The sequence below is a fragment of the Tinamus guttatus genome, unplaced genomic scaffold (assembly GCF_059628265.1).
Source record: "Tinamus guttatus ecotype Peru unplaced genomic scaffold, ASM5962826v1 Tinamus_guttatus_pri_ptg000026l, whole genome shotgun sequence".
Classification (NCBI taxonomy): Eukaryota; Metazoa; Chordata; class Aves; order Tinamiformes; family Tinamidae; genus Tinamus; species Tinamus guttatus.
Genome location: NW_028288560.1, coordinates 600,041 through 624,040, shown reverse-complemented (window position 1 = coordinate 624,040; position 24,000 = coordinate 600,041). Strand labels below are relative to the sequence as shown.

The following is a 24,000-nucleotide window of genomic DNA, read 5'->3' as shown; positions in this document are numbered from 1 at the left end:
ACTTGGCATCTCTCAAAGTCACTGCTTCCAAAGCCAAATGCAGATTCAAGAGCAAGATGTGGGATATAGAGATGTTTGACATTTAAAAACATGTCCTGTTCAAAGGCAGAGGTCCGCATGTCCTCCCTGTGTGCAGCTAATGGTGGATAGGATTAATCGGGGCCAGAGGTGAAGTCCCAAATTCCCTTGTCAATGATGAGAATTAAATTTTTGAAGAGGCGGAGGGGCCGCATCTGGCACGCCGGTGTTGTCTGCAGAGGGGCTGTTGGATCTTGCCTCTTACTGCTGTGTTTTAACTTCTGTTGGGGCTGCAGAGAGGGGAGAGAGATGGGAAGGAAGGACCTGAGAAGTGATGGAAATCTCGACTGGCTCTGGGAGAGATGGGGGCGCAGATTGTAGTGTAGAAATCTTTGATTGACCACAGTGCCATTTTGTGGCTCTTTCTCCTTCTCTCTGGATAAAGCTGCACTGTGACATCCATGCCATTAAATAGGCCATGTTCAAAAGAGAAAATTGCTGCTATTTTCCCCCCTTTACTTTACTGCTATAAAAAATTGATCCTACATAGCATCCTTATTTCAAAAACTGCTAAAGAGGAAAAAAAAAATCTCGTTTTGGTATCTGACAGCTACATAAAGCGTTTTTAAGTAAGAGGGATACGAAACATGTAAAAGAATCTCAACCCTCCCCCTTGCACTGAAGTTTCTGCTCCAGAAAGATGCCCTGTTTGGAGAAGTGGGCGAGGAGGGAAACGAGAGTGCACCAGCTGCTAAGGTGTGAAGGAGGGTTTAGCTTCAGTCTTCTCTTGCAGTCGGTGCTTGCAATCAAAACTCTGCAGGTAGCTGGGCTGCAAGTAGAGCAGGTCAGACTGCGGTGGCCTTCTCTAAAAGCAGGGGGCTTTTAGGGGATGAAGGTCAAGAACTTGCACAACGATGAGAAGACAGTAGACTGGGGTCCTTTGGGACAACTGTAGAATGCTGGGGAAGAGAAGGAGGGACTGAGTCTATGCAGAGGTGGGAGCATGATGGGCAGGAGGGACCGGAGGCTGCTTATAGGGGAAAGAAATGCGGAGGCCATAAAAAAGATTAAAATGGGCAGCTTGGCAATGGCAAATACCTGTGTAGGGGAGGGAAGCCAGCTTAATGTAAGGATTTGGGCAGCTTTGAGTCAGTGATGAGGAAGGGATGAAAGAGATGATGGAGCTTGTGAGAATGGCCAAGCAGCGGGGGATGAAGGGAGCGGGGGTCTGGCTGAACGGGGTTGTAGAGAGTAAAGCAAAAGGAGGTCAGTTCAGATCTTACTGGAGGAGTTAATTATCTTAATAGGAATCATCCTATTTAACCAAGATGCTCTTTTGAAAAGACGATTAAGCAGAGGGAGCATTGACAAACTGCAGAGCAGAGCTGCCAGGACTCCAGCAAGCTGCAAGCTGCCGCTTTCCCTGGCTCCACCTGCTCTCCCGGCTCCTGGGCCCCCTTCCTGATTAGCGAGCGCTCTCCTGCATCCACTGGGCATGGGCAAGATGGGCCACCAGCAGGCCTGGCCCGTGGTGATGCAGGGCTCTGCTTGGAGCGTTGGTGCAGAAGGGTGGACATGGCCAGCCCTGTGGTCATGTTCTCCTGGTCTTAGTTGGCTGGTTGCCCCTCCAGGCTATCAGTGACAGTTCCCGAAAAGCGTTTTGGTGGGCAAAACGACATGGGGGTGCACTACATGGATGGAAGGATTGTGCTTGTGGAGGCCTGACGCCAGTGCTGGTCCAGGCAGGGAAGGTGACAGTGCCACAAAGCAAGAGCAGGGTCATTCGCTGCGTGCTCAGCCATCTGGCTCAGCGTGAGTAGGGTTATCAGTGGGGTTATTAGGTGCACACCTAGATCCTCCCCATATCTTCTCCCTGCTCACATTGACATCTGTTTGCCTTTCATGTCCAGCAGGCCTCTGAGTTATTAGCCCTTTTCCTCCAACGGGATCCTAGGAAGATGATGAACAGTTAGATGAGCTGTCCATAAATAGCTCTCCCATTAAAAAAGAAAAAAACCCTCAGCTCCTGCAATAATGTTAGTAGGACTAGCCGTGTGTAAAAATAGAGACTTAAAGCTCTGTGGTAGGCTTTGCCCTGGTAATATGTCTCTATTTTCTCAGACTTGATTTCTGTAGCTGGCCTGGCACTGAATGCAATAAATTTTGCTCTTCTTTACACCTTAGCTGATGACTTATTCTTTGGAGACCTGTGTCCTTGGCTGTCCAGAGACCCTTTAATGCTAAATTTCATGCATGTCCACTCTGAATACAATGAAGTCCTTGCAGAAAGAACTAGGATGCATGGGGCTATTAAGGCTGAGGGATGTTACTGTTGCATTCCCCCAGTCTCCAGATCTTGTTTTGTGTTTTTGATTAATGGCCTGGGCAAAAAAAACGGTTTTGCTAGTCCAATCTGTGAGGGAGACACAAGCCTTGTGAAGGTGGAGAGGGATGAAGCTGTTTCCAAGAAGGAGCCGGTGACCTTGAGACAGTCTCACCGTCTTTGAGACACAAAGAGAATGGGATAAAAGGATAGCACAGTGCATGGGCGAGCACAAGAATTTCTTGTGCAAGTTTGGGGTTGACCAACCAGAAACAGGAGATGAGAAAGTCTGAGCTGTAACAGTTCATCATAGGATGCTGTGAGCCGCTAATGTGCTCATGGACGAGGGACACAGCAGCTAGAGATGAGATTCCCCTGCAGCAAGACGGAGGTCATCACGGCCTCATGCAGGGTCCTGATGAGGCATGTCCATGTCCCGTCCTCGTCCCAGAGGGACCGGTTTCCCCTGGAGTGGTACAGACACCTCCAGGATATTGAGGGGACTGTTGTATGAGGAGACCTTGGCGTGTTTAGCCCAGCAGAACGAGGGGGGAAGTACGCAGCCTGTGTCGTCCTGTGGCAGAGACAGCCACAGGGGACGTGTTGCCATTAGTGAGATGTCATGATTTACAGTGCAGCACAGTGCAAGCTGTAATGTTTGCGCTGGTTCGGGCCCAGAGATTGCAACAGCTCAGGAGCCGATACCTGTGCTCTCAGCCACCCCTGCGATGGGTGACAGCTTCCAGGAGCAGGACATGGATCCATCCAGATGTGATGGTATTAGCTGTCCCGGCTTTGTCTCCAAGAAGGGGTGACACAGGCACATGGACTTGTGATAGTATTAGCTGTCCTGACTTTATCCCCAAGAAGGAATGACATGGGCACATGGAGATGTGATGATATTAGCTGTCCCAGCTTTGTCCCTAAAAGGGGTGACATGGGCACATGGAGATGCAATGGTGTTGCTGCTGGGACATCTACCTGCGAATGTGAGTCAGAAGCCAAAGGCGGAGGAGAGATAAGGATGCTGTCTGCAAATGCTGCAAGGTGGTAAACATGGAGAGCGAGAAGGGCTGTTTAATCTCAAGTGCAGCGTCAACCCCTGAGCAAATGAGTCGTTTCCTATGAACAGCTCCAGCCTGGAGGCCTCTGACCACCACAGGCTGGCAGTCCTGGGAAATCATCCTAACAGCAGGAGCAGAGGCCATCAGCCGACCCATCTTTAGGTCAGTTCCTTAGCAGTTTCCGACGGGATTTTTGTGAAGCGGGTGCCTGTGGTTGATCAGGGGCTAGAGGAGGGACCGCAGAGCTGGGGCTGCTTTGCAGCCTGTCTCTGCCCATGCAGCCTGCAGCCACCACTGAGCGTGTTTGTTTGGGTTTGCTTTTTTTTATAACAGCAATATAAACCCAATGTGTCTTTAAGGCCACGGATGTGTAGGGGGATTTGCTGATGGCTCATCTTTCTAGCAGGCTTTTTCAGCTGAATGTCAGTTTATTGCTTTTGCAAATTGTCTTGTGCCTACACAGAACCGGCTGCCTCAGCAGAGGGCTTTGCCAACAACGTGCTCTATAAAAGGGTTATTAGGATAACAAGAAAGAAAACAGAAACCTTTGCAGAATCGTAACAGTAAAGTGTGTCTCTCCCCCTCCCCGCTTGCAGTTTATTACCCTCAAGTGCCTCCGAGTTGGACTTTAAACCGTTGCCGAGCTGAATGTGAGCAGCAAGGTTAAAGCACTCTAGACAGGAGCTAACTCTTCTGCAATTAACTGGCCAATAGCTTAGCACCAAGCTGGAGCCCCTCGTAAACACCGGGCAGCAGATATGCACAGTTTGCCAATTAAAAAGCCATCGCCTTGTCTCAGCCCAAGTGAGGAGCCTTCGGCTGTGAGGGTTGCGTCGGTGGAAGCTACCAGAGCATCAGTGCTTCTGACATCAGCTCTTCGTCACAGAGTCCTGCTGCTGCGAGGGGTTGTTTTGACTTCTGTATTTTATACCAGTCAGGAGGGCATGTTTTATCAGGTGTTTTTTTTTTTTTTTTTTTTTTTAATGAAATGGAAAAGAGTAGAATGAGGTGATTGGAAGCAGAGGTAGTCCTTGGTAATACCTTGGAAATAACGCTGTGTGTTCCTGTGGTTTATTGAGATGAAAATATTAAGTGGAATGTTCTGGTCAGCGCACAACAGTTTTGACTTGTCAGTTGTTTTTTTAGTTGTTTTGGTCAACCTGTATAATGAAAAATACTCATTGGTGCTGCTCTTATCTTCTTGTGCCTTATGACAGCGCTCTCCATAAGACGACAAGTTTTTACCTCTCATTTAAGAACGGCTGGGGCCTGCCGAGATTAAATGACTTGACAGAGGTTGTAGAAAGTCTAAACTGAGCAAAGAAGTGATCTCAAGCCTTGGAGCAACCATGCTCCTGGGTCCAGCTGCCTCAGGCTGATGCCCATTTTCCTCAGGGCTTGAGAAGCTTCATTGCTAATTCTGGACTTAGGTGCTGAATTAATTTTGGAAGCGAGTCATGGAGGGTGAGGCCCGGTAGGGATCCCCAGTAGGGATTTGCATGTGCTTGAAAATATATTGCATTATTGAACCAAGAGGCAGCTGGGGGCATCGAGCACCGTGAAGAGCTCTCCTTGGAGCTCCTCAGACAGGCCTGCAGCTCTGCTTCCATTTGAAATCTGGCCTCTCGTCTGAAAGACGAGCCAAGTCACTGCTCAGTTATCACTTTTCCCTTAGCTGGAGGGCAACCTGAGCTGTCTAAAGTCAGTGGCCTCCCCGCCTGACAAAGCCAGGATGCCACGTTGCATAAACCTCTGCCTTCTCTGTTATTGCCATCCCCGTTATTTGGGCGCTGCTCAATCCCGTTACTCCCTGTCCCCGTGCACTGCTGAGCCCCAAGCCGGGTGTGGGTGGCAGTGGAGGTGGCTCCGATGGTGTCCCTCAGGCCTGGCCTCTGGCCCCTGCCCCAGCAGCACCTTGCTGGACCTGCTGCCGATGAGGGTTGGAGCACAGCCACCTTCAGACCATGTTCTCCCAGGTCTGCTTGAACCTGGGAGAACCTCCTAAAATGGAAGGCAATGTTATGTTCCTGTCCTCCGAGGACCCTGCCAAGGCCACCTGCTGTCACCTCAGATATCCTGTTCCCATAGCAATGCTTTTTCTCCGCCGCTTGTGGCCAGTGTGTGTGAGGGAAACGCGCTGCGGGACTTGAACGTTGTCCTTGACGCTGCCTGGCTGTGACAGACAGCAAGCAGGGAGGGTTGACAGCACCAGCGACTTCCCAACATCTTCGAGGACTCGCCCTCTAGGCCTGTTCTGGTGATGGAAACTTCACCAGCTCTTGTGGAGACACCTGCTGGGACATTCTGAGATTCCACAGCCTCAGCGGCCTGGATCGCTGGAGTTGGGGTGGGCTGCAAGGGGCTCGGGGGGCTCCTGGTTCCGAGCTGGGCATGTAGTGGCAGCCGCTGGGCATGCAGCAAAAGTGCTGTGTAGGACAGATCCTACACATTGCTCTGGATCCTCATACAGCTCTGCATTATGAGGCTCTCTGCAGGGTCAGGAAAAGAGCTTCAGGAGGTAGCATCCATGGTGGGCATGTATCTCGCTGCTAAGATCTTCTGAACTTAGGAGGAGGAGGCCTTTTAAGTAGAGAAATGGACTTAGTGCCCTTGAGTTGGGTATATCTGGAGGGTGTATCTCTGCCGACACGCTCTCACTAGCCTGGTGTGAATTGCTCAGCGGTGGTATCCTTGGTGTGTCTCCATTGGGAGCAAGCCTGTTTCTCCAGGCAGCAAGTCTGTCTTCAGAGAAGACCTGTCCCGGCTCTGTGCAAGCCCTTGTCACCTCCACGACTGTCCCCGCACCAGCCCAGGAGGTCCACGAGCATCAACAGTTCCACCGGGCAGCAAGAAGCAGCTAAGCTCCACTTAAGCTGGCAATCGATAGGGGATTAATTGGTATTAAGAGCAACATATACTGCAAAGGGAGGGTTTCCCCTTCTCCCAGAGGTGGTCTAGGGAGGCAGGGCTTGAGGACAAGGGTGAGATGGGGCTAGGGGTGCTGCTCACTTGCCAACCCCTGTGGCCCTCAGCAAGACGTGGCCATCAGAAGCCCACAGCAGTAGTGGGGGTGTCTAGAGAGAGCTCAGCTCCCTTTGGGAGTGATAGCGAGCTGGAGCGATGCCACCACAGGGCTCCCCAGGCCCCGGAGCGCTGCCGCGCAGAGGCGAGCGGGCCCTGCGCCATGTCTTGCCAAGGGGAGCCGGGCCCCTGGGGTGCTGTGCCTCAAACAGCCTTTTAGGTCTCTTGGGCATTTTTTCCTGGGCTTGTAGGAAGATTTCTACCATCTGGTTTGTCTTTGTACCCTGTGGGCTAAAGGTATTCTTGATAATATCGGTATTTTTGAGATTTCTTGGGTTCCCCTTCAGTGGAGGAAGGTGCCTTCGCTGAGCTTGTCCGGCGTGGCTGGAGAGAGGTGCAGCCAAGTACGCGGGACAAGCCGGGGGCGCCTCTGGCTCCTCTGCCGCAGAGCCTGCACAAGGAGCTCTCTTGCTTTCCCTCTTCCTCTCCTAACATGCACTTTTATGACCTGTAAAATTAAAGGGCAGAGCTCAGAGAGGCCATCACGCCAGCAAGGCAGCAGCCAGGCCCGGTCAGAAGCCCATGCTTGGTGCGAAGGTGCCCGGCAGCAGTGGCTTCTAGAGGAAAGGATAGGTGCTTTCTCTCAGGTCAAAGAGATATTGCTTGCAGGTTGGTTGGAAGAAGCAGATATTAGGCTGCAAGTTTTATGTACACATAGATAAACAGTAAAACTTGCTGTCCTAGTGAAGAACCTCTTCAGCTGTTTGCGGTTACCCCAGATTCCCTCCAAGCTGGGATCATCCTCAGTCAAGCTGAACCACCCAGGTTGCCTTTCAAATGTGCCAGGAAGAACAAGCTGCCCCTGATTTTCTGCAGCTGCCTCTTGTGACTGGCAGGTTTTGGGGGTTCCTGTGTTGTTGAAGTGCTGCTCTGTGCAGCGTGACCTGGCGTGCAAGGGGTTGAAGGTGCCATGGAGTGTCCCAGCCTAGAAGGGAGTGAGGAGACGCAGGCAAGGTGTGCGAGGGGCACTCCGGACAGCAGGCAGGGACACCCCAGACCAGCTGCTGAGGAAGAGCAGCCAACAGGAGAATTCGGGAAATAATAGTTTTAAGGCTATTTTATTCCAAACTGTAGTGAATTTGGAAGGAAAAAATATTATCATGGGTTCTTTTTCCCATATCTTACTGATTTTGTGTGTGTAGAAGAGGTGGACAAGCTGGGTGCTGGTCCTAGCTCTTGTGTTGCACTGTTCCTGCTCTGTGCCTGGCTTTCGCCATGTAAAAAGCAAAGATATTAGCTGGCTGGGAGTGGAGTGTCACAAAAATGTGGACAAAGGTGGGCTCCTGGACCGAAAAGATCATCTCAACCCTTACGCTGGCCTGGACTTTCTGCTTTTAGAATGAGACATGTCCTCTCCTCTCTCTCCCATCCCTCCAAAGAGTATTATTAGTCATGTTTCTTCAATAAATGCGCCAGAAAGATGTGTGGACAGTTTGGGAGAGAAGAAATAAAAATGTTATTTGTTTTTTTTATGAAAAACTGTTGACATTTTCACCCATCTCCTGAGCTAACCTTTTAGCGCAAGCTTGTTGGAAGAAAGCGGTTGCCTGGATGCCTCGGCATTGCAGTTCTCCCCCTCTGTTCCTTCAGCTCACGCGGTCGCTTCGCTTCGTGCTGTTGTTTCCTTCTCTCTCGTCTCCCGTCAGCCCCTTCCCCGGCAGCGTTTGGAGCCGCGGGGGTTGCCCAGGACGCAGCTTGGTTCGAAGGCAACGCTGTGGCGTGCCCGGGCAAGACAAGGGGACGTCTCCCCGTCTCCTCGTGTTCAATCGTAAATGGCAAAGGAGTCAGCTCCGATTAAACGTGCCGCGGAGCAGCGAGCTGGGGAGAACATCTGCCTCGCGGACGCTCACGGGAGCCGCGAGCGCGCGCTGCGCCCAGCATCCGCTCCAACCGTGGGGAGGTCGTGCAGCCCGAGCAGGGTGCATTCCGCCCGGGGAGCGTTTGGGAAGAGCAGAGTGATGGCGAGGTTCAGCTTATCTAAGGCACAAGTTAATTCTGCTTGCCTGGGTTTGCTGCTACATCGAGCAGCGGCTCGAATTCCTCATGCAAAACCGCAGACCAACCGCCGGGAAATTGCACGCTCAGAAGCTCCCGTCTCCCCATGGCTCTCTCCACGCCGGGGCAATGCTTGATTTTAGAAAGCAGCTAGAAACGTTTACACTGAGTAATACTAAATCAATAGCACGGTGCCCGCAAGCTTCGCCACCAAAGGGCCCGTGAGCTCCGGGGGAGCCGGCCCTGTGTCATGGCTCGGTACAGCCTTGGCTTATGCTGGGTTACCTCAGGATAAGTTATAACCCCCGTTGTTCTAGTTTATAAGGTAGCGATGGGATCAGATCAGGTTTATGATCCACCTAGCTTATTACCGTCCCCATTAGTTGCTGCTACGAGCTGTTCCGAGTGAAGGATTATTGCACTCTGAGTGCATTCTTAGCCAGCAGATTATTGAAATTTCCTTCTAATCCTAAGCAGTTCCTTGGGAGATGGAAGTTCGTGAGTGGCAGATTTTGTATTCCGCTGCACTTTGATCTTGGCAAGCGGAACCGATGATGCTCCGATTAACCCGATTCCTGTTTCCCAGAGAAAGGATTGCGTCTGCGGCGCCTCGAGTTCCCTAGGGGACCGCATCGCTCGTCGTCAGATTTGCACACTCAAGTAGTGCAGCTGCAAAATACCTTCTCTGCGTTGCGTTTTATACCTCCCTGGCCTTCTGAAGTCACTTCGTTAAGTCGATCAGATCCTCCGAGTCTTTTTGTTCCGCCTTTCCGTGAGGTCCCTGTGCGCTCAGGGTGGCTCTTCCCGGATCCACATCTTCACTCAGCGTGACCGTTGCAGCGTCACAGATGAGGGACCCACTGATTTATAGACCTGCTCTCTAATATGACAGTGTTATTTACCGCCTGTTTCTTTGCACAAACTAGCATCTTTGGGCTATCACTTTCATTGCTCCAGCATGCCTAGATGTTTCCTTCAGTGGTTACCGTTAATTTGGAGCTTCATCAGCAGGTTGACTGGCTCTAATTGTTGGTCCCCATGAGCAGCATCTTGTACAAGCTTGCCCTGAATTTCCTCTGAATTTCCTCTGTTGACATGCTGTTAAATTCCCTGTGTTACTTGACTCCTCCTAGAGCTTCCTGCAGGTTTAGTTAGTTATTCAAAAAGTGGATTTACCCATTTTCTCTTTTTCCTCCACTCGAACAACAGAAAATGAGGACACGGTGGAAAAGGTTGCAGTAAATGGAAGTGCAAGCTTGGGGCTGCAAGCTTGGGGCAGCTCAGCAAAGGCTGAGGTGCCGGAAGAGGAAAAACACCCATCTTGCCCATCTCCTGCACCCGAGAGTGCACTTTGCCTTGGAGCCAGGGCTGGGCTCAGCTTCAGGTGGAGAGAAAGCCTCAAGAGACACAAGAAGGATGGGCAGAATAATCAGAGGAGTAGAAAACAAGGCCCCGTTTCGCTATATTAGAATAATAGGTTTGTTTTGTCTGGAAGAGGCTGAGGCAAACCATGGGAACAACAGGCACATACGTCAAAGGCTTCCATTGCAGACGCAAAAAAAACAACGACCCGTCCTCCATGCACGGAGGCGACAGGATAAAGAGGAATAGGGTGAAATTGCAGCACGGGAGGTTTCCCTTGGGTTTGGAGGAAAACTTCCCAACTGTAAGACTGGGCTGGATTGCCTAAGGGGACTTCATCACCAGCAGTTATTAAAGACACATTAGAAACATCTCCTTGAGATCTTATGGCTCTGTTGGGGTCATGGATGGAGTCTCCAAGGCCATTTCATCCCTGTTTTGTGGGTTCTTCTGTACGAGGCAACACTGAGCTGTAGTGTCCCTGTGCTCCATCTCCTTTCCCCTTCCCTGCTCCTGCATGAGGATCTGGACTCGGGAGTTGTTTTTCCCATGTTCCTGGCTCTCCCGGGAACCCAGCAGAGCTGCACCTCGGTGCCTGGGAAGCAGCGAGCTGCGGGAGCGTGGCAGGACGCGCCAAGCGCCTTCCAGGAGCCGGGAACACCTCGAATCCTCGTGGATGCGGGCAGCCGCCTCGCCTGCGCCGCGGCGCAATCCCCCTGCCACGAGACATGGGGCTGGTGGTTACAAACCACCCTGATTGCCTGGCGGGCGATTTGCATCGCATTAACCGCAGAGCCTCCCTCCTCGAAGCGGAGCGCGGCTCTCGTTTGCAGAGGTCACCTCGAGCTAATTGCGCCTGCCGAGCGCGGGCGCTGCGGCGACGAGCTGGGCAGGACGGCGGGGACGCGGCTCTCCTGGTCCTCGAGTGGCCCTTGCTGGGGACAGCGTCATCCCAGACACCCATGGGGACATGGGGCAGCCCTGCCTCATCCAGCAGCTCCCATCCCACTCACTGATGGACAGAGTGGGGAAGGGAGCATAGAATATTTTTGTATTTTTTCATCCTTTTTTTTTTCTTTTCTCTTTCCTCCTTTTTTTTTTCTTTCCTAAAGATTGAGTATAATCAGGGCTAATCAGAAAATTATGAGCTGTCTGATTGCTGATTAGATTCCTAATGTTAATATAGTCAAGAAGCCTCTCTTAGCGTTTGTATTTTAAGAGAAGGGTAAAAATAACATCTTGGAAGGGGAGAATCAGAGCCACGGTAGCAGCAGGGAACCCAGAGCTGCCTCTGACGCGGGAGAGTAGGAATTTGATGGAGCGGGAGGATTTGGGGCTGGCACAGAGGATGGGATGTCTGGATGCGATGCGGAGCAGGAACCTGCCATGCCCGGGGTGTTTTGGAGAGGGATGCTCAGGGATCGACGGGCTGCGGGAAATGAAACTGCTTTGATGCGTGCGCATGGGCACCGGGCTGGGCTGCAGTGCCGGGATTGGGAATTTTAGCTGCCGACCTCGTTTGGAAATAAAATGTGTGGCTGAATCTCCATGCCAGGCAGTGACTGGCTCACAGAAGGCAACAACATTGGCCCCATTTTTATGTTCCTCCTGCCCAAAGCCTTCAAGGGAACGGGACGGTTTGCCGCAGCGTGCCAGGGCTCGCTCTTGCGTTTCCTGGGACTTGCAGCTCCCATCGAGCGCCGGCCAGGGCTCTTCAGCCTCCTTGCAAGGACCTGGCCGTGCCCATGGGCTCTGCTGCCCCTGACGTTTTGACTCCTGCCCCTCTGGGGTTGCCCAGGGCCAAGGAAGCTCTCGGTGCCGCTTGCTGCCATTGCAACCACCCTTGTGGTAGCTGGGTCCCCAGAGCCACGGCTTGGAAAGCCAGGCATCTTGCTTGGAACCTTCTCCTGGTGCTTTCTCAGGCTTTTCTCAAGCTTTCAGGGCCTGAACCATCTCCTCCCACATCCCGAGGGACACCTAGAAGCAGAAACGTTCAGAAAAGCAGGTCAGCAAGGACCCCTCCCAGGGCTACCTAAGCAGACAGGGATGCATTAGCCTGGCAGGAGCCAGCTGCAAGGGGCTATGACGGAGGTTCAACACAAAACCACCAGCCGACGAGTCGGGAGAGCACCGGTGCAAGCCTTTGCCTCTTTCCACATGCTCATCCCAAGGGAAGCACCCGTCTCCGGAGCCGCAACCCCTGCCGGAGTGGCAGGCACGATGCTCCCTTCCTTCCGCTGGTGTCCGCGTCCAGCAGCTCCGCTCCGTCCGCGGCGTGTTTTACCCGGCGCTCTAATTATCCTCCATTGTCACTGCTTAATAACTTGGCGCAATGCTATCGCGGTCATTCATGCACTTTCTTGTTTTTTTTAGTTTTTTTTCCTAACTTCAATTAATCATATTTTCTTCTTGCCGAATTAAAAAAAGAAAAAAAAAAAAAAGGAAATGGCTAAGAAGGAGGAGAAGTTGGACAGGAATCCACTTTAACTGCTGTGTGAGTGCATTGATACAGGTGGCTGTAGCCCGTGCCTGGTTTTCCCTGGTTTCTAAGCCTCCTGGGACAAGCCAGGAGTGTCCAGGGAGGGAATGGCTGCTCAATATCGCTCCTTTTTCCAAGTATTTTGCTCAGCGGGTAGCTGTGAAGCAACCACCTCTCTGAGGGGGTTGCTTTGCTTTGCTTTGTGCCATTTCTGCAAGCCCAGAATCCAGCCCAGCGAACGTGGTTTATACTGGGCACGGGACCGGAGCAGGCGTCTGAGCGCGCGGAAAATCGATGCAGGTTGGGCGTCCGTCTCCACCTCCCCGCGATGCGAGGCATGGACCAAAATGAGTTTTTCCCTGCAACACGTGTCCTGACCTTTTTTTCCAAATGAAATCTATTTTATTAATTTTTTCTTTTTATCAAGCTGGCCGGTGAAACGTTAAAGATACGGCTATGGAAAAGGTCAGGAAATGTGTAGTTGTTGAAATCTTGTTCTGCTTGACGGCTTTTCCCCTCGGGGTTCTCTTGCTCGCCTCCTCCTCCTCCCTCACTTTGGTCTTTCCAACCGCAAAACGTTGGATTGCTCTGGAATACGCTCCGGCAGCGGGACCGAGGGCGGATGCTGCAGAACATCAAGTTCTCCAGCATTGGTGTTGTGGGATCAGGCCGCTCTTGGTGGTTGTTCACTGCACGTCACAGACAAAATGATAAGGACAGAGATGAAGGACTGCGTGTATGTGTGGATGCAACATGTTCTGAGCCTGTTTCCATTTTGTTAATTGTGAGACATAGTTTTTAGATATTCTTATGAAATGGGGTTTGATTTGACACCCAGGGCGCTGCCGGGCATTGCCAGCAGTGATATACGCTCCCATAGATGATATATGTTCCCCAGCAGTCTGGGGTATGGAGCGAGCATGATTTAAAGCAGCAGGATTTGGATGCATCGCTCAGGGCTGGTTTTCAAAGCCGTTTGCACCCACTGCGGCGTCGCAGGGCTCGCGACGCCCTCGCTCAGCCCATGGCAGGACAGGAGGACAGGGCGAAGACGCCCAACGTGTGCTCCTGAGCCCCCTTTCTGCTGAGGACGCTGATGAAACCAACGCACAGATCTTCCAGCGGTGCCTTGCTGGAGCCCTCCATCACTGGTTAGCCCCAAGGGCGGCTTTGGGGGCCACCAAGACGCATGGATGTTGCTCCTGAGGATGAGAGGGTCGGCAATGATGGCCACACGATGCTCTTGCCCGGCCAAGCTGCGCTCGGCCCTCCTTGGCAGGGCGGTGATTTCTCCTCCAGGAGCAATCGCATCGTGGGCTTTGCAGCAGGCCGTGTCCCCTCCACCCCGAGTCTCTGCTCTTACCCTCCCAAACCCTCGGGCCCGCGCGCGCCGGCGAGCTGCGGGCAGGTTCACGCGGGGAAAGGAAGCGGCTCACGGATGCGCCGCGGCGGCCGAGCCTGCTGGATCGGGGCCGAAGGCTGCCGGGGTAATAAGAGCGCTGGGATCGGCTGTCTCGGAGATTATTACGGGATGAGACGCTTGGCTGCTTTACGGCGCTTGCTCAAGATTTATATTCCCCATGCGTATATACAGGCAGCGCATATATAAAGTCGTCTTTGGTCGCCTACTGGTAATTTTTTGGTGGTGGGGGAGCTCGGTGGTGGCGGTCTCAGGCCAGGGATTCTCCCTCCTCTTCCTCCAGGCACTGCATGGAGCCTCCAAGCGGGATGCTGGGGCCGAGCATCTCCCTGGGGTGCCGCGTGGCTCCTTGCATCCATAGGGATGCACTGCCAGGGCTGCAGCATCTTCAGCATGTCGCGGCTGGCGCCAACGTGGACATCGGGGTGGGCCCGAATGGCAGCGCCGGAGCTGGGGAAAGGCGCCGTGGGACGGGCGCCGCCGCGGCTAGCCCATGTCATCGCTCCTCCATCAGACCCATCCTTCTTGCCAGGGCCCAGGGATCAGGGTGACACGGGGGAGAGTCCAGATCGGCTCTGATATATTGGCATTTCCTTGAGGAGAAACATATTCTGTGGAAGCGGTGTTGCTGGCTCCCACCAGCGCTCATTGCTCCGTTTGCAGCACTCCTGGCGCTCCGCACGAGGCAATGAATAGTTAAAGATGCCCATAAATCTTACCAGGGCCCACAATAAACAAACATGCTCTTATCAGGTATAGAGAAATGCATATTTCATCACCGTCGCCTTAAACGCGACTCAGAATAAACGCTGCTCTTTAATCAGCCATCTCGGTAGGTAAACAGAGCCCCAGAGCTCCAGGCAGCGAGACGCAGGATTTGGGACTCAGCTTTGCTCATTGGAGCCGCTCAGGCCAGCAGGGCACCACGGAGCTCACACCATGCACGACTCCCCCTCAAAAAAAAATTGCACCGAAAATTCACAATTTCTTAGCTGTTCTTTTCAGCCACCTATTGTCCCTAATCCTTTTCTCTCAGAGGCCGAACGGGAGTATTTTCTACTCCAGCGCTCGGTTGCTGATCTTTCCCCTCGGATACTAGAGAGAAAGTGCTTTGATTTTGAAATCAAGATAAAAGGGAAGATTAAAGGAGAAAGTTTCTACGAGATTGCGCTGTGATGGAATACGCATTTCTGTACATCTGATAAGAGCCGAGCGCGCTTGCTTTGTAGGCAGGGGAGGATTTATGGGGTCTCGCGCTGCTTGTTCCCTTGCTCCTGGGCACCTGCAATCCAGCAAGCTCCGTCCTGCGAAACCCAGGAGCAGGAGGCAGCGGGAATGGGCCCATTGCAGCACACGCTGCTGCCCTCCCTGCTGCCGTCACTGGGTTTTTCGGAGCTGTATTTCTCTCCTGCAGGTCTTGGTTGATCACACGAGCGTGCAGACTTGGTTGCCTTCGGCATCCTCGTGGTTGCCTGAGCTGGTCCAAGGGGCCGCTTAGAGGCCAGGTGGCAGCCGGGCTCTCCGCGGCGTGTATTCCCGGGAAACCTCGCAGAGCCGGGGCTGGGCGGAGGGGCCGCGGTGCGCGCGCCGTGCTCACCCTTGCTCTCTCGCTTGCCTTGCAGAGGCTGGCCACGGCGGCGGAGAAGTTCCAGCAGGCCCACCACTGGCAGGACAACATCCGGGTAAGGCCGGGGCGCTGCCCCCGGAGCCCCTCGGCGCGCTCGCGGCGGCCGCGTTTTGGGCTGGCGGAAAGGAGCCAGCGGCTGGGAGAGGGAGGATGTCGTTTTAGTGATTGCATTTGGCTTTGTAATCAGGGCAGCGGTGGCGCTCAGCAGGCAGCTCGAGGGCTCTGCCTGGAGCCGCGCTTGGGCGGCCACGGCGGTGCGCAAGCCGGGAGAGGCGCTGGGCCTGGCAGCGCCAGGTGGGGAGAAACCTGCTCCTGGGGACAAGGCGTTAAGTGACCACGTGCCCATCCGTTGCCTTGCCTCGTCCCTCCCCACTGCCGGACATCCGTCTCTTTGGAGAGGCCCATCTTCGTGGCCAGCCCTGTGCTGGAGGAAGAACTTCCCTCTCCTTCGTTTTGCAAAGGGACGGGGCCAATTTCTTGATATCTTGGTAGCCCATCACGTCTTTGCGTCTGCGTGTAGCCATGCCGTATCCCCCAAGAAGCAGAGCTAGCCGTTTTGCAGCGCTTGGCCAGAGCACGTGCTCGGAAGAAGTCTGCTCTGGACCCGCAGGGCTTGCAAACGTGGAAAGAGAAGTTGTGGAGGAGATGAGATGAAGCCTTGAAGGCAAATCCTGCTCTTGCAGACACTGCTGTGTGGAGGCGCAAGAGCAAGACGTGTAGTGGAGGCGAGGACCAAAGCAAAGCAAGGTGGTGAGCAAGCTGCCTGGCTTTCGTTTGCCACCCAGCCAGCTTGCACCGGCCTCTCATGCCAGGTCTGTCCTCACCAGGAGTCGTGTCGTGCTTGAAAACAGCCTTTGCAGGGGCCTTTGGGGAGTTTCATGAGTTGGGCGGCACGCGCTGGATTCGTACTTGGTCACTGGGACCGTGCTGGACCAGCTGGGCAGAGCAACTGGTGGCCGGATGGCAGGAAAGCGGCTCGGAGAACTCGGCAGAGGATCGCGACGGCGGCGGGCGAGATGGGAGACGAAAAGCAGAGTGGACAGAGGGAGGCAGCAGTGTTGTTTGCCTGGTCTTTATTAGCAGGAACAGCTCCGCTCCCAAAAGGTGAGGTGTCCCCACAGGCTGTCCTGTCCCATGGACGAAGCCATCAGTGCTAATAGTCCCCAAGACCTTTCGGCAGGAGGGTGACACCGAATTACTGCCGTTGCTCCCCGAAGGCCCGCGGAGGAGACACGAAGAGGATAGCAAGGTGCACAAGGCCTCCAGTGACTTCTGTTTTTGTTCTCGCTGTGCTTTCTCCCTCTCCGTGTCTCCAGGGAGAGCACCAGGCTGAATCCTCTCCTTCTAACTTCTGATCTCGCAGGAGTGGCTTCATGAGAGCCACAGCCAAGGGCATCTGCCCAAAGGTTCCCGCCTCCTTCCCTAGCTCCAGGGCCTGATCTATATGTTGTCCTCAGGAGTCGCAGGCCACAGAGCTGCGGGAGCAGGAGCTGCGGAAGAAAATCTCCCCTGGACCTTTGGATCCATTAACTGCAGGTTTGCCCTGGAGTATAGCCCTGATGGCCTCCCATTTTCCAGAGAAACATCTGGCGTGAATTGGAGAGGCTCCACATCTGGCCTAGATGGATATTCCCTGTCTCTGTTTGCCATGAAGTCTGCATCTGCACCCCTAGAAGTCTGGTCTTGCACTGGCTCCTTGTTTATGGCCCAGAGCCCAGCAGATCGCTGATGGCAGGAGCCGTGGCATCCTGCCCAAAGCCCAAGCCAGCAGAGGCACCAGCAGCGGGGAGCTCGCAGCGCCGTTTGCCATTCGCAGCACAGAGCTTGCTGAAATGCGCTCCGAAAAACAACCTTTTCAGCAGCGCTGTTTGCAGCCGCTTAATCAAGGTAATTAGGAGCGAGTCACCCAGAAACAACGTGCAGCGATGCGGCGCTGCAGAGCTCGCCGCGTGTTTATCAGGACAGCGCAGGACGGCGCGGGACGCTTGATGGACGGGCCCGCTCTCCACCGCGCGCTCGCAGCATTAAGCACCTGCTCTGCTCCTCGCGCAGGAGCATCCCCTGCGCGGCGCCTCCGCGGCCCTGCTCCTCATCCTCACCTTACCCTCTCGGCTCTTCTTCCCTCTTGTCCCCACCGTTATTTTATTTATTTATTTTACCAAAGGCCGGTTGATTTTGGCCGCGGCTCTCCCTTCCTCTCCCGGCGCCTCATTTTGTAACCCCAAGCTGGAGCGGATGACAGATTGCGCCGCCGCGCGCGGCTATTTCTGTGTTTCCATCCGAGCGCGCGACGGCAGATGCTGAGTGTTTGCAACGCATTAGTGCTAATGGCAGCACCATTAAGCACGGGAGGTGCGCGCAGCGCGCGAGTTGCCATGGAGGAGCCGGGGGAAGCGCGGCGCAAGCGGGAGCGCGAGCGGTCGGCTCGCAGCGGCCCGGCGGGCCCGAGCTCCACGGGCAAAGCTGCTATTTTTTCCAGCCATTGCGGGGCTTTCTTTTTGCCTTTCTCCTTGCCCCGTGCAGGTTTTTTTTCCTTCCTAAAGGACTGCAGTTGTGCTCGCACGACCTTGAGCTGCTCGCGTGGCTTCCCCGGCGAAGCGTTGGCTCCCCGCGGTGGCCCGCCACGCCGCGCCGGCCCCTGCGCGTCGGTCCTCGTCCTTAAGCGTCCTCAGGCGTCGGGTGCCGCCGGGACCGGGCGCTCGGGGCCCTTGGGAGGAGCGGAGCCGCCGCTCCCGCGTGCCCTGACGCAAAGCGACAGCCGCTCGCTTGCCATCAGCGTTAGCGGCGGCGGAGCCGCGGCGGCAGCGGGGCACGCGCCCGGGGCTGCTCCAGCCTCCGCAGCTCCGTGTCCCTTTGAGGCTCCCTTTAAGGCTGCGGCGGGGGGCAGGATTGCACACGTTGCCTTCAGAAGTCGACTTCTTCATAAGCCGCTTTCTGCTCCGGAAAAGCTTCCTTGCTGCTGTTTTTCTCCTGCTTCTCCTTCCTTCACGCACATTTTTCCTTGCTGCGCCCAAAACGGCTTCCTGCTCATCCCGCGCAGCCCGGCCCCGAGGTGGTTGTAAGGGGCTTCCCGGAGCCCCGCGGAGCTCGGGATCCACGGCACGGGCGCAGGCGGCGCCGTGCGCGTGCGGGTGAGTGCGCCGGCAGCTCGCAGGGCCACGCGGCCGCCTTCAAAGCGCCTTCAGAAGGGCGGCCGCCAGCTCCTCATCCCCCCCTTCCCTTCCCCTCCGCCTTTAATTACAGATCCTACTTATCGGCCGAGAACAGAAAGATCGGCGCCGTAACCTTGCGCTTGCCCTTGCAGAAAGGTTTACCTAAAAACTGCGAAAATAAAATCAAATGCTCTAATTTGCAGTCGTCTTGCCGTTTCAAGCCCAGTTTTCATTACAGCACAGAAAGTGCATTGAAGCCGTGTTTATAACCCCCTTTTAGATAACAAATCACATTTTCTTTTGGCCAGCGAGTGTGTAGAATTGATATTTCTTCTTTTTTTCTTTCTTTTTTTTTTCCTTCGTTCAGTTTAATGGGTTTGTGTGTTCGGGAATGATCTCCATCAGCCGAAAGTCTTTATTGTGTTTGATATAATGTCAGCTTTCATTACGCTCGGAGAATTACTGTGTTAAAGCACCAACCTTGCTGTAGAGCTGTCCTGGCCAAAAGGAGAACAAGAAAATCATTCACCAAAAACAAAAGAAAACTTGTGTTTTGCTTCACCGTGTGCTCTCAAAAGCCAACGACTGGTACCAAGGGGGCTTCTTTGGCGCCCTTCTTCCTAAAGGGGACGTGTGACGAGCTGGGTTGGCCTGTGGCATTGCTGGTGGCGGAGGTCAGAGGGACGGACTGAGTGTGTGTTGCTCTCACCACTGTCCCCTTGCCTGGGGAGGGTGGCATCGTCACCCCCGGCTTGTCCCAAAGGGAGATGCCGCGAACAACGAGGAACAACGAGATGGAACATCTTGACGGCGCGATGGAAAACCTGCCAACGGGTCTCTTAAATATCTGCCTAGCCCTGCCAGAGAGGCAGGAGAAGGAAGTTGCTACTGCCTCCATCCGGCACTGCAAGGCTCAGGAGAAGATATCAGAGCACTGACCTTTCTGATGTTATTTTTAGCTTCTGACATTGTTTTAGGGGGAAAAAAAGGCTTATTTTAATGCTCTTGGAGACAGGAGAGAAGAACCCAGGCTGCATTGCAAGGAACGGGGTCTCTTCACTGCTGGATTGCAGCACAAGCTCTTTGGACACAGAAGGCTTCCCAATGCCTTTCCTTGTCCTTGGCGTTTCAGCCTTCAGGCTCCCAATTAGCAGCCGGGTTTTCCCTGCACACATCTCCCACGGAAACGGGATCCGCGCTTGGGCAGCCGGAAAGGAATCAGGTGGCAACTCTGGAGAAACTCACAGGCTGGTTTTAATTAATTAGCTGCTAACTGGGCATATTAGTGTAAAATCTCCCAAGGGCTGGAGCTGAGGAGCAGGAGCAGCAGGACTGTTTGGGAAGATGGAGATTCCCCTCTCCAGGCTCCACAGGACATTGGGTTGTGAGCAGACGGACACATTTCTAGCTCAAGAGCATCCCACGGACCTCCATCTTCCCCATGGCCTCTTGCTGATGGGTAACATTGAAGTCCCCCAATGTTGAGTCTTCACCCACGTGTTTTCTTTAGCAGTATTTATTTTAAAACCCCGAGAAGTAGCAGTGTTCTTTACACAGAGATTGATTTAACATGGGTTGGAGGAGAATGAAGAGAGGATTCAGATGAAGTGGATGAGCACGGTTTATGAAACAAGGAGTATTAGGAAGAGGAGGTTGCAGGTTCTCCATGAAGACCCTCTAGGTTGTCAGCAGGTGGCTTTAGAGAGTACTGGGTTTGCACTTTCAGATCAAGCTGACTGTGTGGTGTATACGTCGTATGGGCATCATCAGCACATGGGTCTTCCAGGAGAGCATTGAGTATGCTGGGTATTAAGACAAACCTTCTGGAGAGGTAGAGAGACGGGACAGTATCTCCTTCTCTGGAGATACTCCAAACCCAGGATGTAATCCTGTGCAACGTGCTGGAGGTGACCCTGCTTGAGCAGGGGCTTGAACTAGGTGATCTGCAGAGGACCAACCTCAACCCTCTTGTGATTCTGTGTTGTTTGGTGCCAAGACAGAGCAGGGAGGAGGCATTGGGGGTTCTTTGGTCCAGGTGGCCCCTCTGTTGCTCTGCAAGCTGGAGGCGCCCGGGAAGCTTTGCGAGGGAGCAGGAGGAGGATGAGGGGCGAGCGCCTGGCACAGAGCAGGGACGTGACCTAATCCAGCTGCTCCAGGTGCCTTTCCTGCTTGCAAACCTGCAAAAGTCTCCAGGATCTCTATGGAGACCAAGGAGGTGGCCAGGGAGCAGGTGACGGCAGCAGTCCCCTCCCGGCCTTGATGCATAGTGGGTCGGCTCTGCCGCCTGCAGCTCCAGGACCCTCTGGAGAAGGTCTGCAGGGCAAGGTCTCCCTCCACGGTGAGGTCTCCATGGCTCCCAGATGCTGGCCGAGAGGCCAGGGACAGCAAGGCAAGGGCCACAGCGGGCAGGGTCCTCTGCGAGCGTCCTGGTCCTCTCCGCCAAGCACCCTGCTCCGTTCCCACCTCCAGCAAGGGGAGGCCACCACGTGCCCAGGGAGAGCCGGCCTCTGCGGAGGAGCCGCGGGGAGATGAAGTGGGCATCAAAGCACCTTCTGAACAGCTGCTGTTAGTCACTCTCGCTCCTGATTAAAGATCATTAAACACGAGACCAGCTCGTTTGTGTTATGGTTCTTCCGGGGCTTCCTTTAATTGCGGAGCGCGGATGGCCGTGGACCCGGGGAGCAGCGGCACGGCGGGCAGCAGGGTGCAGGGACAGGGCCCTGCCCCAAATCGAGTGTCCCTCCCTCTCCTCATTGCCAGAAACCCCTCGGCATTTTCCAACCAATCCCGGGTAATTAATAAGCGCATTCCCTTCACGACTCGGCTTTCTAATAGCACCAATTGGAAGGTGCTGCGTGGCGGTTCTTCAGCTTCCACCATGCACAGCTCGTGAGGAAGAGGATGGCAGGGAGGCTGTAACACCGGGCTGGCACTAATGCTGCTCTCCCTCTGCTCCGCAGGAGGAAGATATCGAGTACTACGACTCCAAGGCTGACACCGAATATGTGAGTAGGGGTCCTCGGCTTCGCCGCAGACATCCCATTGGGAACGCGCTTGCAGTGAGCGGGACCAGGAGCCAAGGGCTCCTCTTTGCACCCATCCGCATCCCGCAGGAGCTGCTGCCGGCACCCAGATCCGGAGCGCTGGCTTCGGTCCTCCAGCATCTTCCTTTGGGGATGAGGAGAAAAAAATAACAAAATCCTCCACATCCCGTTGCAGGTTGCAGCAGGCAGGGCATTCCCTATTCGTGCCCTCTCTGCCTCCCAATGAAATCCCGGCTAATTTAATTCCAGCAAAAAATAACGGATAGAAAAGATGGTGATGATGAAATTAAAAAAAAAAAAAAAAGAAAGAGAAAGAGAAAGGAGGAAGGTGATACCAGAACATTTGAACTGAACTAAATAGCAGCCTAGCCGTCCTTCTTTATTTAGCTCCAATTTTTATATTTAAATTGGGCAGGATACAGCGGAGATGAAGCTAGCGGGGATAGACAAAGCCTATTCAGCCTCCTCGGGACGTATTCAGCAGCCTCACGCCGGCTTTAACTGCGAGCAGAAAGAAATGAGTTTCCTATTCATTTTGCCTGCACTTCAGCTCCACTATCTTCCTAAACATATTTTTAATTTCATGGTATTTTTTTAATGAGATTTGGCATCCGAACATCCGAACATCTTCCTTGGAGACCCCAAGGTGTCTCCACTGAAGGATCATGGTCCGGGCTCCATTTTTGGCCATGGATCAGGCCAAAGTGCTGGTTTTCCGAGGCCTTGAGTCACCGTTGGGCATTTGCCACCGGAGCAGGCTCCTGGTACAGACTGGGTGGGCAAGCTGAGGCTGGCGCTTTCATCACACGTGTGGAAATATCCAACAGGGAGAAGTGGAAGCTTTTCATTTTGGCATCCAAGCAGGATGGTTTCCCTTCTTCCATGCAAAGATGCCACTTGCTATCGGCGTCCCCAGCGTCCGCTCCGGCTGGTCCCGGCATGGAGCCGCTGCCGCTCTTAGATGTGCGGAGCGGAGGCAGGAAGGGAATAAAAAAGCCCCTAAATGTCAGCAGCAGATGAAGGGTGCTGGGAAATTTAATCTTCCAACTTCCTCGAATAACGTGACATTTGGATTCCCTCCCGATAAGCTATCAGCCTGAGAACAAACTTTCTGTTTCCTTTTTTCTTTTCTTTTTCTTTCCCTCCCCTTTTTCTCTCCTCTGGTTGGTAATTTAAAAATAAATGGGCTAGAAAGATCTCTAAACAGTACCTATGGCAAAGATTAAAAAAAAAAAAAAGAGGGGGGGAACAAGGGGAGAGGAGAGCCTGATGGTTATTTATAACCTGCACTGCTTTAAAAGCAGGGATGTGGCTAGAGGACGTGGTATCGTTTTCCCTGGCATTAAATTGGGTGTTTTGGCAAAGATTGGGAGATTTAGGAAAGAAAGAGGCAGGTTTGCACAGGAATTGTGTTTGTCCCACGGTGGCTTTTGCAGGTTGGTGCCATCGGCTTTGGTCCCACGGTGGCTTTTGCAGGGGGAGCGCTGCCCCGGGAGGTTGCAGAGGAAGCCCCCATACAAGAAACCTGCAGATTTGGGGAAATTTTTGAAAAACTGCAGGGTCTGGCAGTAAATACAGTAAAATGTATTTACAATTATGTATTATGATACAGTAAAAAGCAGTTGGAACACGCAAGGTGGCCCAAGTGCTCCACTTGCAGTGGCATCTTGCTGATGCGATAAGTCCATATAACCTTCATATCTTATCCCCTAAGAGGTTCCTAATGGATACGTATATCTCAAATAATATTCCGGTATGTGTGTTGTGACATGCAGGACGTAAAATAGATGCTTGGAAGCCCCTTAGAAATTTAGCAGTGAGAAAGGCTGCGGGATCAGGCTGGGACCTAGCAGGTCCGTTTGCCGTATAGGTGACAGCACTACATGGAGAGTCCTGTGTATAGAGAGCCATACGTTTGTCTGCGGGGCCTGTACGTGAGTCTCTTTATAGCTGCATGAATGAAGGCAGCCAGACAGCGCCAGGTGTCAGGGAATACAAATTAGCCTCTGGAAGCAGCGGATATGGGGCAGGAAGGATAAGCGGGGGCTCGGAGGCTCCGTGCCGCTGCTCCAGCCCCACGTTTGCCTCCCCAGGATGACCCCGACGGGGAAGAGATCGAGCGGGAAAAGTCCAACTCCCTCAAGCTGGAGTTCACCGACGACGCCAACTTCAAGACCAAGGTCAACTACTCGTACGCCGCCGTGCAGATCCCCACGGACATCTACAAAGGCTGTGAGTGCCCGAGGGGCGCTGACATTGCCCTCACCCCGGCCAGCCGCGCAGCCTGCGCCCCGCGGGTGTTAATTAAAGCTGCTGGCACTCGCCGGCGGGGCGGGACGTGCGGCTCGGCCCTGCAAGCTGTGGGTCTGGTGTTGGCCTGTATTAGTGCATGGGGAGGTGACAGGGGCTGCATTAGTCCATGGGGAGGTGGCAGG

General features: G+C 53.8%; 1 protein-coding gene across 1 annotated transcript in view; it reads left to right on the top strand.

The window, feature by feature from the left end:
* The window catches only part of CACNA2D2 (calcium voltage-gated channel auxiliary subunit alpha2delta 2), a 148,295-nt gene that overhangs the window by 109,907 nt on the left and 14,388 nt on the right, over window positions 1–24,000 (top strand). Inside the window, exons 4-6 of the mRNA XM_088527153.1 lie at window positions 15,365–15,424; window positions 21,482–21,526; window positions 23,659–23,797. Coding sequence (XP_088383279.1) covers window positions 15,365–15,424; window positions 21,482–21,526; window positions 23,659–23,797 — 244 coding nt within the window. The remainder of the gene's footprint in view (window positions 1–15,364; window positions 15,425–21,481; window positions 21,527–23,658; window positions 23,798–24,000) is intronic.